At 41.0% G+C, this 12,702-nt stretch overlaps 3 protein-coding genes across 3 annotated transcripts; 1 reads left to right on the forward strand and 2 right to left on the reverse strand.

The window, feature by feature from the left end:
- Positions 1 to 2,470: 2,470 nt before the first annotated feature.
- Positions 2,471 to 6,352, reverse strand: Muc91C (Mucin 91C). Its single transcript, XM_002058387.4, has 3 exons — positions 6,262 to 6,352; positions 4,861 to 4,909; positions 2,471 to 4,776 (listed from the first exon to the last, which is right to left on the reverse strand). The coding sequence occupies exons 2-3, from the start codon at positions 4,879 to 4,881 to the stop codon at positions 2,719 to 2,721; spliced, it is 2,079 nt and encodes a 692-aa protein (XP_002058423.1). The 5' UTR covers positions 4,882 to 4,909; positions 6,262 to 6,352; the 3' UTR covers positions 2,471 to 2,718.
- Positions 6,353 to 7,446: 1,094 nt separating this feature from the next.
- LOC6634976 (uncharacterized) lies at positions 7,447 to 7,966 on the reverse strand. The gene is made up of 2 exons (XM_032439245.2): positions 7,840 to 7,966; positions 7,447 to 7,775 (listed from the first exon to the last, which is right to left on the reverse strand). The coding sequence occupies exons 1-2, from the start codon at positions 7,847 to 7,849 to the stop codon at positions 7,507 to 7,509; spliced, it is 279 nt and encodes a 92-aa protein (XP_032295136.1). The 5' UTR covers positions 7,850 to 7,966; the 3' UTR covers positions 7,447 to 7,506.
- Positions 7,967 to 10,930: 2,964 nt separating this feature from the next.
- LOC6634977 (uncharacterized) lies at positions 10,931 to 11,390 on the forward strand. Its single transcript, XM_002058389.4, has 2 exons — positions 10,931 to 10,992; positions 11,058 to 11,390. Exons 1-2 carry the CDS (start codon positions 10,983 to 10,985, stop codon positions 11,330 to 11,332), a joined length of 285 nt encoding a protein of 94 aa, XP_002058425.1. The 5' UTR covers positions 10,931 to 10,982; the 3' UTR covers positions 11,333 to 11,390.
- Positions 11,391 to 12,702: the final 1,312 nt, after the last annotated feature.

Below are 12,702 nucleotides of genomic sequence, written 5' to 3' on the forward strand. Positions count from 1 at the left end.
GGAAAAAGTAACTTAACTGCAATTGTTTAAGCAAATTACTAACAACAACAAAACCACCAACTATTTTATGTATTACGATATTATGGGATGAGCAATGAATTGAACTAACTAACTAATTAATATGGCAATTATAGGGTATCAATGCCGTCGGACATTACTTTCACGTTCACCCATTATTGTTGTCTAATCAATTGATGTATACATAGATACCCATTAGCGGCATATTACAATTATGTTACGATATATTACGAGCGAGTTTACGATATACAAAAAAAATATATATATATATACGATCAAATTATACCGAAAAAAAACAAGATACATATCAATGTTTAAAGCATAGCAAAAGAAAGATAAAAAAAAAAATAAAAGAGGGAATAAAAAAAGTATTTAATAAACAAATATATATATATATTAAAATGGTTTCTCTGTTGATGCAAATGCCGTGTAATTATTTATTCTATTTCGCAAGTTAACCGTATTTATTTATTTACATGTAATCTCATGTTATGCAATAACAACGAAAACATTACAACAAACAAAAGCTGCCTAATGACAAATTTAAAACAATGGAACTCTATTATCGTAAGCGGAAATTTCCCATCATAAAAATGCAGTTTCCAGTGTTTGGCGATCTGCGGGGGAAGCTGGGGGAACTGGGGGAAGCTGCCGCATCCAAGTTAAAGAGCAAATGGCAATTGGATCCAAGCCACCAAAGCAGCAGCAGAAGCCGCAGAAGATCATCTGACGTTGGAGTAGATGTCAGCCTATGTGAAGTATATTGTAGCTCTTAGAAGTAAATTAGTTTACTAATTCTCCTAGGTACACGGGAAAAAACATTGGTTAAGTAAAATGACTTTTTTTAATTTAAAATGAAATTAGAAGTTAACTTTATTTTAGATGCTTCGCTTTAAAGTTCACAAACTTCAGAACGCTCTAGTCACAATTTCATTAATTTATTTATTTATTTTTTAATTGTTAATTCAACATTTTTTTTGTTCTGTTAATTTACTTTTCAACTTAAAATTAAATTTAGTAATTGACTTTTTAAACGTTATGTTTGAAAGTTTGCTCTAGGCTCTTTTTTATTTTTTTTTTTATTTTCAAATTAAAATTTGTTTAATTTTTTTTTCAGCGATGCTTAGAAGTATATTAGTTAGAAGTATATTAGTTAGAAGTAAATTAGTTTATTTATTCACCAAGGTGCTCGTGAAAAATGCTAATTTCGGTTAATACCTTATTTTTGAATTAAATAAGAAGTTGACTTCATTTTTAGCGGTTTGCTTTAACGCGCACAGACTTCAAATCCCTCTAAAAACAATTTTAAACTTTAACTTTTTAAATTATTTTGCAAAATTTGAGTGAATTAGTTAGAATTTTCTGGTTCAAGTTTCCGCACAATTCAGATTAATTTATATATTTACTTATTTATATATTTAAGCATCTATTTATTCATTGATTTATTTAATTATTTATTCATTTATTTTTTATTTACTATTGAAAATGAGTTAAAATATTGCTCATCAAGTATTAATTGTTATATTTAAATTTATTTTTAAGACAGCCGAAAGGTGCCCAGCTAAGTTTTAGCCGTGTAACATTAACTATTTTAAGTTGGGCTCATTATGTTGCTGCACTAGTGCAATTAACTTGTACTCTTAATTAGATACAAGCCGCAACAGGTTGCTGCGGGCCGCCTCATCACAAGTTCATATCTGGCGTCGCACAAGAATTGCCCTCTAATTGATGTTGTTGCTGCTGTTGTGGATGTTGCTGTCGTGTATGTTGCTGCTGCTGTCGCTGTGCTGCACATGTTGCTGGCAGCTAAATATCCGGTATTTTTCAAGACATTTGCATAGCAATCGCCAAAGCCTTCAACTGTCATTCGGCTGATGGTTTGCTGCCAATTAGCAGGGCGGAAGAATTTCACGAATGTCATAAGAGGAAGTGAGAGGTAGTTATTGCGAGATCTTACTGAAGATGTGGCGTTCCAACAGGCCAAATAACAGGTAGGAGTACGACTAGAAAATACCCTATATCCAGTTTGTGGAAAGGCGAAGGCATTAAGCTAAATAAAATGTTTAATCTTCGAAGTAGGCTTAACAAAACTTAGCTGTAAATCTATATTTACCGATAATTTATATTTCTAAAAAGCACATAGCTGAAAATCGATATTTATCGATTTCGAGTAAATATGCCCGATGTGCAGCTTGGGGAAAGGGAATGTGTTAAGGTATATAAAATATTTTCAATCTGTGAAGAGCTTTTTTAAACTCGGATGCTGAAAGGAAAGTATCCGTAAATCGATAGTTATCGATTTCGATACTTTCTAGAAAGTCTTCCAGATAAACTTCATGCATGGGATCGGAGACAACTTTTTCCACCTGTTGCTTACTCTTTCACACCTGCAATGTGCCCCTTTTTTGCCCATTTCAACATATTGTTATTTTTTTTTAGAAATAATTGTCTCTTCTTCTTTATTAAACAATTGATAAGTATTATGTCTAACGCATGTTACAACTAATATTGGGGTCGTACAGCGGGGTCGAGTTCTCTCAAGATGCGAATAATTTACAATTGAGGTTTAGTTTTTTTTTTCTTGAGCAGCGGATGAATTGGGATGAAATGCAGCTGGGACGGATAGGGAGACTGTAGATGAGGGCACGAGTATTCTAAGGCACTGGATCGAATCTTTTACCCGATTCTCCGACTCCCGTCTCACTTCTTGCGGTAGGTGTAGCCACCGTTGGAGCTGTAGCCTTGCTGTATGGTTTCGGGCACCTGGCTGGGCGCCGAGTAGGCGTAGCCGGAGTCTTGGGCGGGTGCGCCGTAAGAGGGGGCGGGACCGCTGGGAATGCTATCACCATTGGGTGCGCCGTAACTGCTGGAGGGAGCTGCGGCGGGTGCATTATAGGAGGAGGAGGGGCCCGTGGAGTAGCTGGATGATGAGGAGGATGATGAAGAGCTGGAGCCGAAAGATGATCCGCCATGAGAGCTAAAGCCGCCGGAAGATGGTGCACCATACGAGCTGGAGGGGGCCGCCGGATAAGGTCCACCGCTGCTTCCACCTGCACTGGGTGCGGAGTAAGAGCTGGAGGGAGCCGGTGCTCCATATGAGCTTGAGGGTGCAGCAGGATAGGGTCCTCCACTGCTTGCTCCAGGGCTTGGTGCAGAGTACGAGCTGGATGGAGCTCCATATGAGCTGGATGGAGCAGAGGGATAAGGTCCTCCGCTGCTTGATCCTGAGCTAGGAGCCGAGTATGAGCTTGAAGGAGCTTTCGGTGCGCCATATGAATTAGAGGGAGCTGAAGGGTAGGATCCACCGCTGCTGGAGCCGAGGCTTGGTGCAGAGTAGGAGCTGGATGGCGCTGAAGGGGCTGAGTATCCACCTGATGGAGCAGAGCTTGGTGCTCCATACGAGCTGGAGGGTGCGGCAGGATAGGGACCACCACTGCTGGCGCCGGGACTCGGTGCAGAGTAGGAGCTGGATGGAGCTCCATATGAGCTGGAAGGAGCAGATGGATAGGGTCCTCCGCTGCTCGATCCCGAGCTAGGAGCCGAATACGAGCTGGATGGGGCGGAGGCATACGAGCCTCCACTGCTGGTGCCCGAGCTGGGTGCTAGGTATGAGTTAGAGGGAGCCGGAGCCGAGTAGGAGCTGGATGGGGCAGAGCTTGGTGCACCATAAGAACTGGAAGGTGCTGCGGGATAGGGTCCACCTGATCCCGAGCTGGGAGCCGAGTAGGAGCTGGAGGGTGACGAAGCATACGATCCACCGCTGTTCGCACTTGGGCTGGGTGCGGAGTACGAGCTGGAGGGACCAGAGCTGGGTGCGCCATAAGAGCTGGAAGGAGCAGATGGGTATGGTCCACCGTTACTTGATCCTGGGCGAGGAGCAGAGTAGGAGCTAGATGGGCCAGAGCTGGGAGCACCATATGAACTGGAAGGGGCTGCCGGATAGGATCCACCGCTGCTGGCGCCCGGGCTCGGTGCGGAGTAGGACGAGGAAGGTGCACCATAGCTGGAAGATGGCTGCGAAATCGGATGGAAGGAGCTCGAGCTGGATGGAGCGCCGTATGATGAGGAGGGTGGTGCCGGGGCGGCTGGGCCGGAGGTGTAGCCGCTGCTGCCCAGGGTCTGCGTCTTAGAGGGAGCGCCATAGTTGGTCGCAGGCGCCGACGGCGACGGCAGGAAGCTGCTCACGCTTGGAGCACCATAGCTGGAGGAGGGCCGAGCTGGCGCGCCATAGCTGCTGGATGGAGGAGCCTGTTTGGGTGGACCGTACCTGGGCGAGGGCGGAGCTGGAGGTGCGGGTGCTCCGTAGCTTTGCGAAGGCGGCGAAGATTTCGGCGGGCCGTAGCTGCTCGAGGGACGACGCGATTGTTGTTTCCTGGGCGGACCGTAGGATTGGCTGGGACGACTGGGCGGCGCGCCATAACTAGAGGATGGCGGTGGAGCGGGACGAGCAGGTGGTCCATACGAGCTGGCAGGTGGTCCATACGAGCTGGAGGGCCTATGTGCGGGCGCGGGATACGGACCACCCGAGGAGGAGCCGGGGCCGGGCGCCGAGTAGCTGCTGGACGGAGCTGGACGTGGATTAAAAGACGGTGCCGGGCCCGAGGCGGGCGGCAAGTAAGAGCTGGCCGGTGGAGCGCCATACTTGGACGAGGGTCGCCCGCCGCCGCCCGAGGAAGGCGGCAGATACGCATTGTTCAGCGGCGGTTCCGCGGATACATCGACGGGCAGGAGGAAGGCGATGGCAACTAATCCAAAAAGCTAAAGAAAAATACAAAAGAAAAGCGTTGCGAAAATGAGGAAATTAGTTTTGTGTGCCAAGCCGAGAAATGAGGCATAGCTTACCACGGCAAACGACGAGCTCATCTTGGCTTGGGTCTGCGAATTGGCCAGGCTGCAAAAAAAAAAAACAGAGTGCAAAAGAAAGTAAATGGCCGAGTCGCAAGTCGAAGTAATAAATGAAGCTAATGTTGCATAAGTTATTTATCTATTTTTTATATTTTTTTTTTTAAGTTTTCTTTTCTCATACGCACTATGGCTATTGACCGAGAAATGAAGCTCGTCAGGGGTCATGGGTCAAGGGGCCTCAATCAATGGCCCATCAATCTTGGCCCGGCGCTCAGAACTCCGACTGCGCATCGTTTGGCCTCCAAACCTTCGCTTCGCATTTACATAATTCGCTTATGCTTTGAGTACAAAAAAAAAAGAAGAAAATCACACACGAAGTGAAACTTTTCCTTTATTGAATAAAGGGCTTTTCTCGTAAAAGCTTTTGAGTCAAGCGTGTGGGCGCATTCATGGATTTTATGACTTGGCATCAACTTTAACTGCAGCTGCAGCTCCTAATCCAAACGCTCGACAATCATTTTTCCTACAGAGCTCTTGCCAATTATGGCAATGTTCACTTTCAATTGTTGTCTCTGTTGTTGTTGTTGTCTTTGCTCATCAGTTGACGCTTTGTCTTTTTATTGCAAAAAAGCTGCAAAAGCAAATTGTAATTATTTTTCGAGCCCAACTTAAGTGCTGACAGCTTTGACCCGCTCACTGTGGCAATAACACATATTTTTCTTTTATGTTCCAACATTTCTAATTGGGCATTATGTAAGGCTCATGGCAGCGGCTAACATGCGTTGTAAATGCACATGTAAAATGACAAGTTGTGCGTTGAAATATTGCAAGCAAACTGTTTGTTATTGCACAACTTTTGTAATCAATAAATATTGCTTAAACGGATTCCTAGAAGCGGAAGACACACTTGGTCTAAAATCCAGGCTGTAAGCTTGATGTTAAGCATGCGTTTTGTAACTTTAGTAATGTGTTTGGCAGCGGATAACTTGCATTGTAAGTGGTAATCAATATACTTATTGATTAATCGGATTCAGTAAAGCTGAAGCTATAGTTGTTTCAAAATCCAGGCTATAAAAGTGTGCCTGGTGTTAAACTTGATGTTAAGCATGCGCTTATTTTAACATGGTAACATGCATTGTAAATGTTAATGTTAAATGCCAGTGCCAGAGGGCGTATAATTGTGATGAAATATTGCAAACTGACTAGCTAAATACTGCTTTACAGGATTTTGAAAAGCTTAGCCCGTAGTTGGTTACAAAATCCAGGCTGTAAACTTGATGTTAAGCATGCGCTTAGTTTAATTAAGCTCTTGGCTCTTCTGTTAAGTTTCGTTTAACTTTTGAATACACTTTTGAAGACACTTTAACAACTTTTATCCTTCGAGATGTGCACACTAACCGATTAAAGGCAACAGAAGATTTATTTGGTTTTGTTGCTGAAGATGGTTTTTGCTGCTGCTCTGCCGAAAACCGAATGCAAACTACTCTGTGGTCTGGTGCGGCGCATGCACTTTTATACGAAAGCCGTTTGGCGTCCCAGCCAAGCTGAACGAACATCATAACTGAGCAGAGGCAAAAGCCGCCAGCGTCGCGGCCAAAGCCGAAAAATAAAGCTTCGAGACAAACACAATGAGCGCCAACATGTTTTCAATTTCGTATTTTATGTAACACCAAATGCACTCTTCAAAGCCGAATCACTCAGCCAGCATCTACATTCAACATGCCACAACAACAGCAGCAGCAGCCAGCAACAAGTAAAACGGCGCTGGTCGTGGCTGAGAGACTAGGCGATACGCTGTAGCTAGGCTTGGGCTGCCGTGATTCTTTCTATTCATACACCTGCCTAGCCCCATGTTCTGGGAATAATTTTATGTCGAAAACCAATAATTGCCGATCTTTATAGATAAGACCGAAAAATCTCTGAGATATGCTCAAAAAGTAAATGACGAAAATCGGTACTTATCGATATTTTGTGCTCAAACATGCTCAAAAAATATACATGGAAAATCGATACTTATCGCTATTTATAGAATAATCTCTGAAATATGATCAAAACATATATGTTGAAAATCGATTATTATCTATTATTGCGTTTATTTTAGTTAGTTTAGAAGTTATATATATACATACATATAATGTATATAAATAGAGTACATACAGCATTATAAAGCGAAGGGAAATCACCGACCCGATGGGCAAGCTTTGGGATAGATGGAGGAAATTGGGTAACCTGACTCACTCTTGATGATCAAGAGTGTATATCTTTTCGACCTACCTTCAGCTGCCTGTCACACAGTTTTGCACAAATGCAATATACCCCACTTTACCCATACACAATAAAGGGTATTGCAATAGCAACAACGAAAGGCGCTAAGCCAGGGGCATCATTCGGAAAGCGGCCGCTCGAGCTTTTGTGGTTTTTGCATTGATAAAAACCGACTTCACAGAAACTTGACTCTAGGGGCAAGTTCAGAGGCGGCATCAATAAACAATTGCCAAAAAATTGTATAATTGCGAGCACGGTGCGTATGCTTGATGTGCGAATTGCGTATTCGCCTGGGGCGCCACATTGAAAACACATTCATTTGCATTTTTCAATTGTTTATTGTGTCAATGTTAAGATGATGCTGTAGTCTGCCAGGGATTAGGCAACCGTCGGGGGCATCTCGGGCTTCTTCCAAATGTAACTGGCCCAGGGTATGCACTCCTTGAGCAGATGCATATAGGCCAATCCGTGTGGGCAGTCCACCTCGGTAGCCGGCTTGTCTAGGGTCTCGCACAGCCAGTACTTGGCCGGATCGAAGTGATGCGGGTACGTTTGCCCAATCTCCGACTCATCCTTGCAGGCCGAGCGACCAGCATCAGCATTTACAGCAACAACAACAACGGCCAAAACGGCGCAAAGTACAAAGACTGCAAATTTGAATTTTATATAAATCATATCTGAGAGATATTTTGAACATATAATAATACTTACCGGCTTTCATTGTTAGCTGTGAAAGTTTTTTGTTAGGTGTGTGCTCTTGCCTAGCGAGAGAACGACATTTATATGCTTCTCAAGCTGCCGGCAAAAAAATTAAATAAAAAACCTAGAAAAGTGAAAACAAAATTGAAAACAAGCGCATCCGTTGATTACGATCTGGACAAGATATTGATAAGATTGATAAGTGCCAACCAGCTAGGACAATTTAGTTACGCAAGTAATTAATGCATTTTTCTCGCTACTGATAAAGCTGATACAAAAAGAAATAGACGAAAGAGAAAGCCTCGCTACAAGAATTGACATTTATTCCAAATTATTTATATGTTTCAATTGGTAAAAAGAGATAAAAGCTCAGACACATTAAATAATAAAATTAATTGATCATCTTTATGAAGAAATTATTCAGATATAACCTGAGAAATGAAATAAAATAATTTGTCTTGATACATCATTTAATAAAGCGTATATAAACTGAAAAATAAAATAAATTGAAATCCAATTTCGATGGATTTATTTCTTTATTCATTTTAGAAGTAGCACTTGGTTTAATTTTCATTGAGTTAATCAGTTGACTAGCATATTGCTTAGATAAAAACAAAAGGAAAGTTGTTTTATATAAATATTTCAACTTATTTAGTTGTAGGAATCGTAACTTTTTTAACAATCGATGTAAAGATTGTGAGAAAAATTTAAGCCACAGAAATTACTTAAATTATTTCTGATTATGAACTTTATTAAAGCGAGTCACTTAGCATTTGTAGATAAAAGAAAAATAAAATTTACTTGCACCTTTTAATTAATTCAATTCCAATTATTTTGCTAGATATTCAGCAAAAAAAAAAAAAAGGAAACAAAGTGCGTATATCAAATATTTAATTAATTGCAAATTGGTTTGCCAATATTAAGCTGTGCGGCTCGAGGTCAATATTAATTATATTTTGTATAAATAATAAGCAAAAAACAGATTTAAACATATTTTCTGTTTACCTTCTACATGAATCTTCCGCTTATATCAAAAGCTGTTGACTGTAAAATTGTGAATGTTTTGTATGCTATTCAATCCTTTAAGAGTGCATTTGTCGTTTGCAGCAAAATTTGTTATGCTTTGCCCTCTATATATTGTATTATATATTATACATATATAATAGTGAATACCTTAGCTATAGTTCGAATATATATATTTATTCTTGATATCTGTTTCAGCTTACGTCAAGTAGCTGGTATTTAATTATATTATGGGTACAATAAAATTCTAATAAAAATTCCTGCAACTCTTTTGTGCGCAACAGCTGATGAATACTGATTGACGAGGTATTCAATGCAGCCAGATGGCCATTGATTGGCTCGACAGACACGATTCCATTAGCATAGCGCCAGGCTTAACAAAGCCAAATTCAACATAAACGAAATGAAATATTAAACAATGAAAGGTGAACATAATATATAATTACTATCATGCTGTAATGTGAATTCATTTAAATTGCAAAACAAACATCAACGAAAATTTGTCCATATTTTCGTTTTTCTGGATTTGCAAATTATATATTTATCTTTTGTTAACTGTTCATCGTTTTTTTTTTTGTTTTTTTGTAGCTTTTGTTGTGGCTGACCCCCCTAAAGCGTTTCGGGCCAAACACTTGACCAACATAAATGCTTAAGTGTGGATGCAAAAAATATCACGAAATCAACCAGAGCCAAAAAAAAAAACCAAAAAAAAAAACCTAAAAAAAAACAGTTAACAGCTAACACATTGATGAACACAAAAAAAGGCCAAAAAATCTATTACAAAATGCTTAAAAAGTAATTACAGTTTCCGCATTGAACTCTGCGACCGTCTGTAGGGCAGCTGAGGGGCGGGGCGGAGGGCAGCAGAGAGGTGTCGCCAAGCAGCAGGTGCCCATGGCGGGGAATTGGTTGCCTACAAAAATTGCTGATGAACCTCCAAGACAAAGACAGAGCGAAATAGAGAGACAGACAGACAGAGAGAGAGAGAGAAAGAGAGAGAGGGAGAGAAAGAGAAAGACGGGGACGGGGAAGAGAGAGATGACTTGGCGAGAGTGTTGGCCATGTAGCTGTTATGGCTAAATATAGTCGGAAGTTATAGAAAGTGCTGGTAATTCTGGCTATTTTTAAACTGACAAGCTATTTCGAAAAATATTTCAAACATATTTTAAACATGTTTTAACATATATTAAACAGAAGCTTTGGTATTCTTAGGAGAGAGACAGAGAAAGAGAGAGAGAGGGACGCTGAGACTTGTCAGCAGTGTTGGCTATGCAGCTATTTTCTAGCTCGGAAGCTATTGAAATTTGCAAATATTTTAATATTTTTATAAGAAAGCTTCGGGATGCTTGGATAGATAATGCAGACTTTAAGCACTTTTCCAAGCTTGACAATTTTATGCAGCTATTTATAGAACTTTTTTTTTGTGCCCATTAAACTCAGCTTGCTTGTTGGCTATTTACAAATTGATTTAGCTATTTTAAGGCTTTTTAAAACATATTTTAAAAATTTTAAGACAGAAGTTTCGTATCCAAGCTTGAGAATTTTATGCAGATATTTATAGCTTATTCTTAGCCATTCAATTCAGCTTGTTTGTTTGCGGCGACAGTTGACAACACTTTTTGGCAGTCAGCGACAGCCTCTGGGTCAGTTAATTGGCGTTGCGTATAGACGCTTTTATATGTAGTTTGTTAAATGCTGCGGCTCAGTTTTGAGCATTTCGTTAAAGACGATGACGAAGATGATTGCAGATGGCATACGGGCAGGGGCATGGGGCAGGGGCAGCTCATTATCGATTAAGTGGCTACGCTTTGAGTAAATCCAATTATTGGAAAGGAGGGAGAGGAAGAGTGGAGGGGGGGGGGGGTGGCGAGGGAAAATGGGGGCAGATTGCACAAGCCGCAAGCCACATCTCACCTGTGCCCAACTGCGAGACGTCTTCTATCTTTGATGGGCTCCGAAAATAGCGTGGAAAGGCGAATCAATTTGCAGAAAGTGCTTTTGCTTGTGGAGCGTGCAATTTGGACAAAAACTGATAAGCACCCAACCCAGGCCCGAGAATCCGGTTACGGAATACTATAAATATGCTCCAATTTGTGGACAATTGCAACATTTCCATTTAGTCACGCAACAAAATGCATCAAGGTTCGAGTTGAAAGAAGGAGAAGAAAATTATTGGAAAAATCTAATTTTTCGCTTATTTATTGCAGCCACGATCTTCAGCTTTCTGCTCTTTGGCATCCTGGTGACCCTTGCGAGCGCCTACAACGGCCAGGACATCTATGCGGAGCCCAATTGCGCGATTGTCGACGATCATGCTCGCAAATTCCGTGACATCTCCGATCCGACACATTACTGGGTCTGCCCCGAGGGCCAGGAGAAGGCCGACTATATCCAATGTCCCGACAACTATGCCTTCATGGAGCCACAGCAGGATTGCGTCGTCTGGGAGGAGTGGAAGTGGCTTGAGCCTTATACCAAATAAACAGCGTCTGCGTTGAAATTTCGGCGTAAACGCAGAACACAGCGAACAGTAAACAAAATCCCAACTTGTCATTATTTTATTTGTTCTTCTTTTGGTTTCTGCTGTCAATTAGTTTTGGTCAACTTTTGATTGGTTTTGACAGGCATCTGTGTGTAAGTTTGTCAGCTGCCTTCCATTTGGTGTCTAAAAAATCAATTAATTATATGCCCAAACTTTGGCATGCGATGCCATGTTTGTTCTTCACATGTCGTCGTCTTCCGCTACACACGTGCTCGACAGTTCCCTAGATGCTTATAGAAAAGGTAACAAAAAGTTGCCTAGCTACTAGAATATTATAAATTAAGTACATCATTTTAATTGAAAATTCAATACAATCAATATTGAATTGTTCTTAGTTTTGGTAAGTGCTTTTCTCAGATTTCAAATTACACTAACCTAGTCAAAGCCCAACCATATTTCAGGGATTTGGACATCATTTAAAATTTTGCGAGTGCCCTTCATAAATTTGAAGCCAACATAGCTTTATCAAAATTGCCCCGATTTTCGTGTGAACCAACTTTGACGGCTATGGATCGGCTTCAATAAATAAATAACAATTATAGTTTTTTTTTTATTGATATATTATTGTTTATTTCGTATAACCAAAGTAAACATTAAACGTCATGTAAAATCATACTCCCCTGCTAGGTTGCCTGACGCATTTTACAAGTAAAATTCCCTTCCCTTCCTTCCTAAATTTTAAACACACATAGCTTCATTCAAAGGTGGCCCGATTTCCGTGTGAACCGGACTATGGCTTGGCTTACAATCAAAAAAAAAAAATATTTATGTGGCATGGCATATAGGTAGTTCGTTAGACGAGTTATGCCAATGGCAATGCGAACATTACTTTGGTGTTTTCGTGTTTGGTTAGATATGGCGGGTATGTCTGATAAACGATAATTAGGCAGTGCGTGTCTCTGTTGCGCTTGTAATGTTATCTAACACCTGCGATTGGCAATCAAAGCTGACGCAGCAGCAGCAGCAGCTACAATCAATCAACTCGGATGGCCCACACGTCTGTGGAGAGATTCATTTGAAGAGCGCACGAGGCCCGGCTGATGACAAGCGCTGCTCCAATTTGGAGCTTAACAAAATATAAATTGTTCATTTCAGTTCGCTTGAATTTCCTTTCGTTTAAAAATAAAAGTAAAAACTAACAAATAAATAAAGAAAACGAGACAGAAGGGCTAGCTTCGACACGCCGAAGATTTAATACCCTTGCGGATACAACCTTTTCATAATGTTTATGGAAAATGAGAGATATATCGACTAGGCTATTGATTCTGATCAAGAATATATATAAAGTATATGGGCTCGGAAATGTATAC

This window comes from Drosophila virilis, chromosome 2 (genome assembly GCF_030788295.1).
Source record: "Drosophila virilis strain 15010-1051.87 chromosome 2, Dvir_AGI_RSII-ME, whole genome shotgun sequence".
Lineage (NCBI taxonomy): Eukaryota > Metazoa > Arthropoda > Insecta > Diptera > Drosophilidae > Drosophila > Drosophila virilis.

Bases quoted from the DNA above. Each gene is read 5' to 3' on its own strand.
- Muc91C (XM_002058387.4), bottom strand. From the start codon at position 4,881: ATGAGCTCGTCGTTTGCCGTG. The intron at 4,777-4,860 runs GTAAGCTATGCC...ATTTTTCTTTAG, and splicing joins TGAGCTCGTCGTTTGCCGTG to CTTTTTGGATTAGTTGCCAT.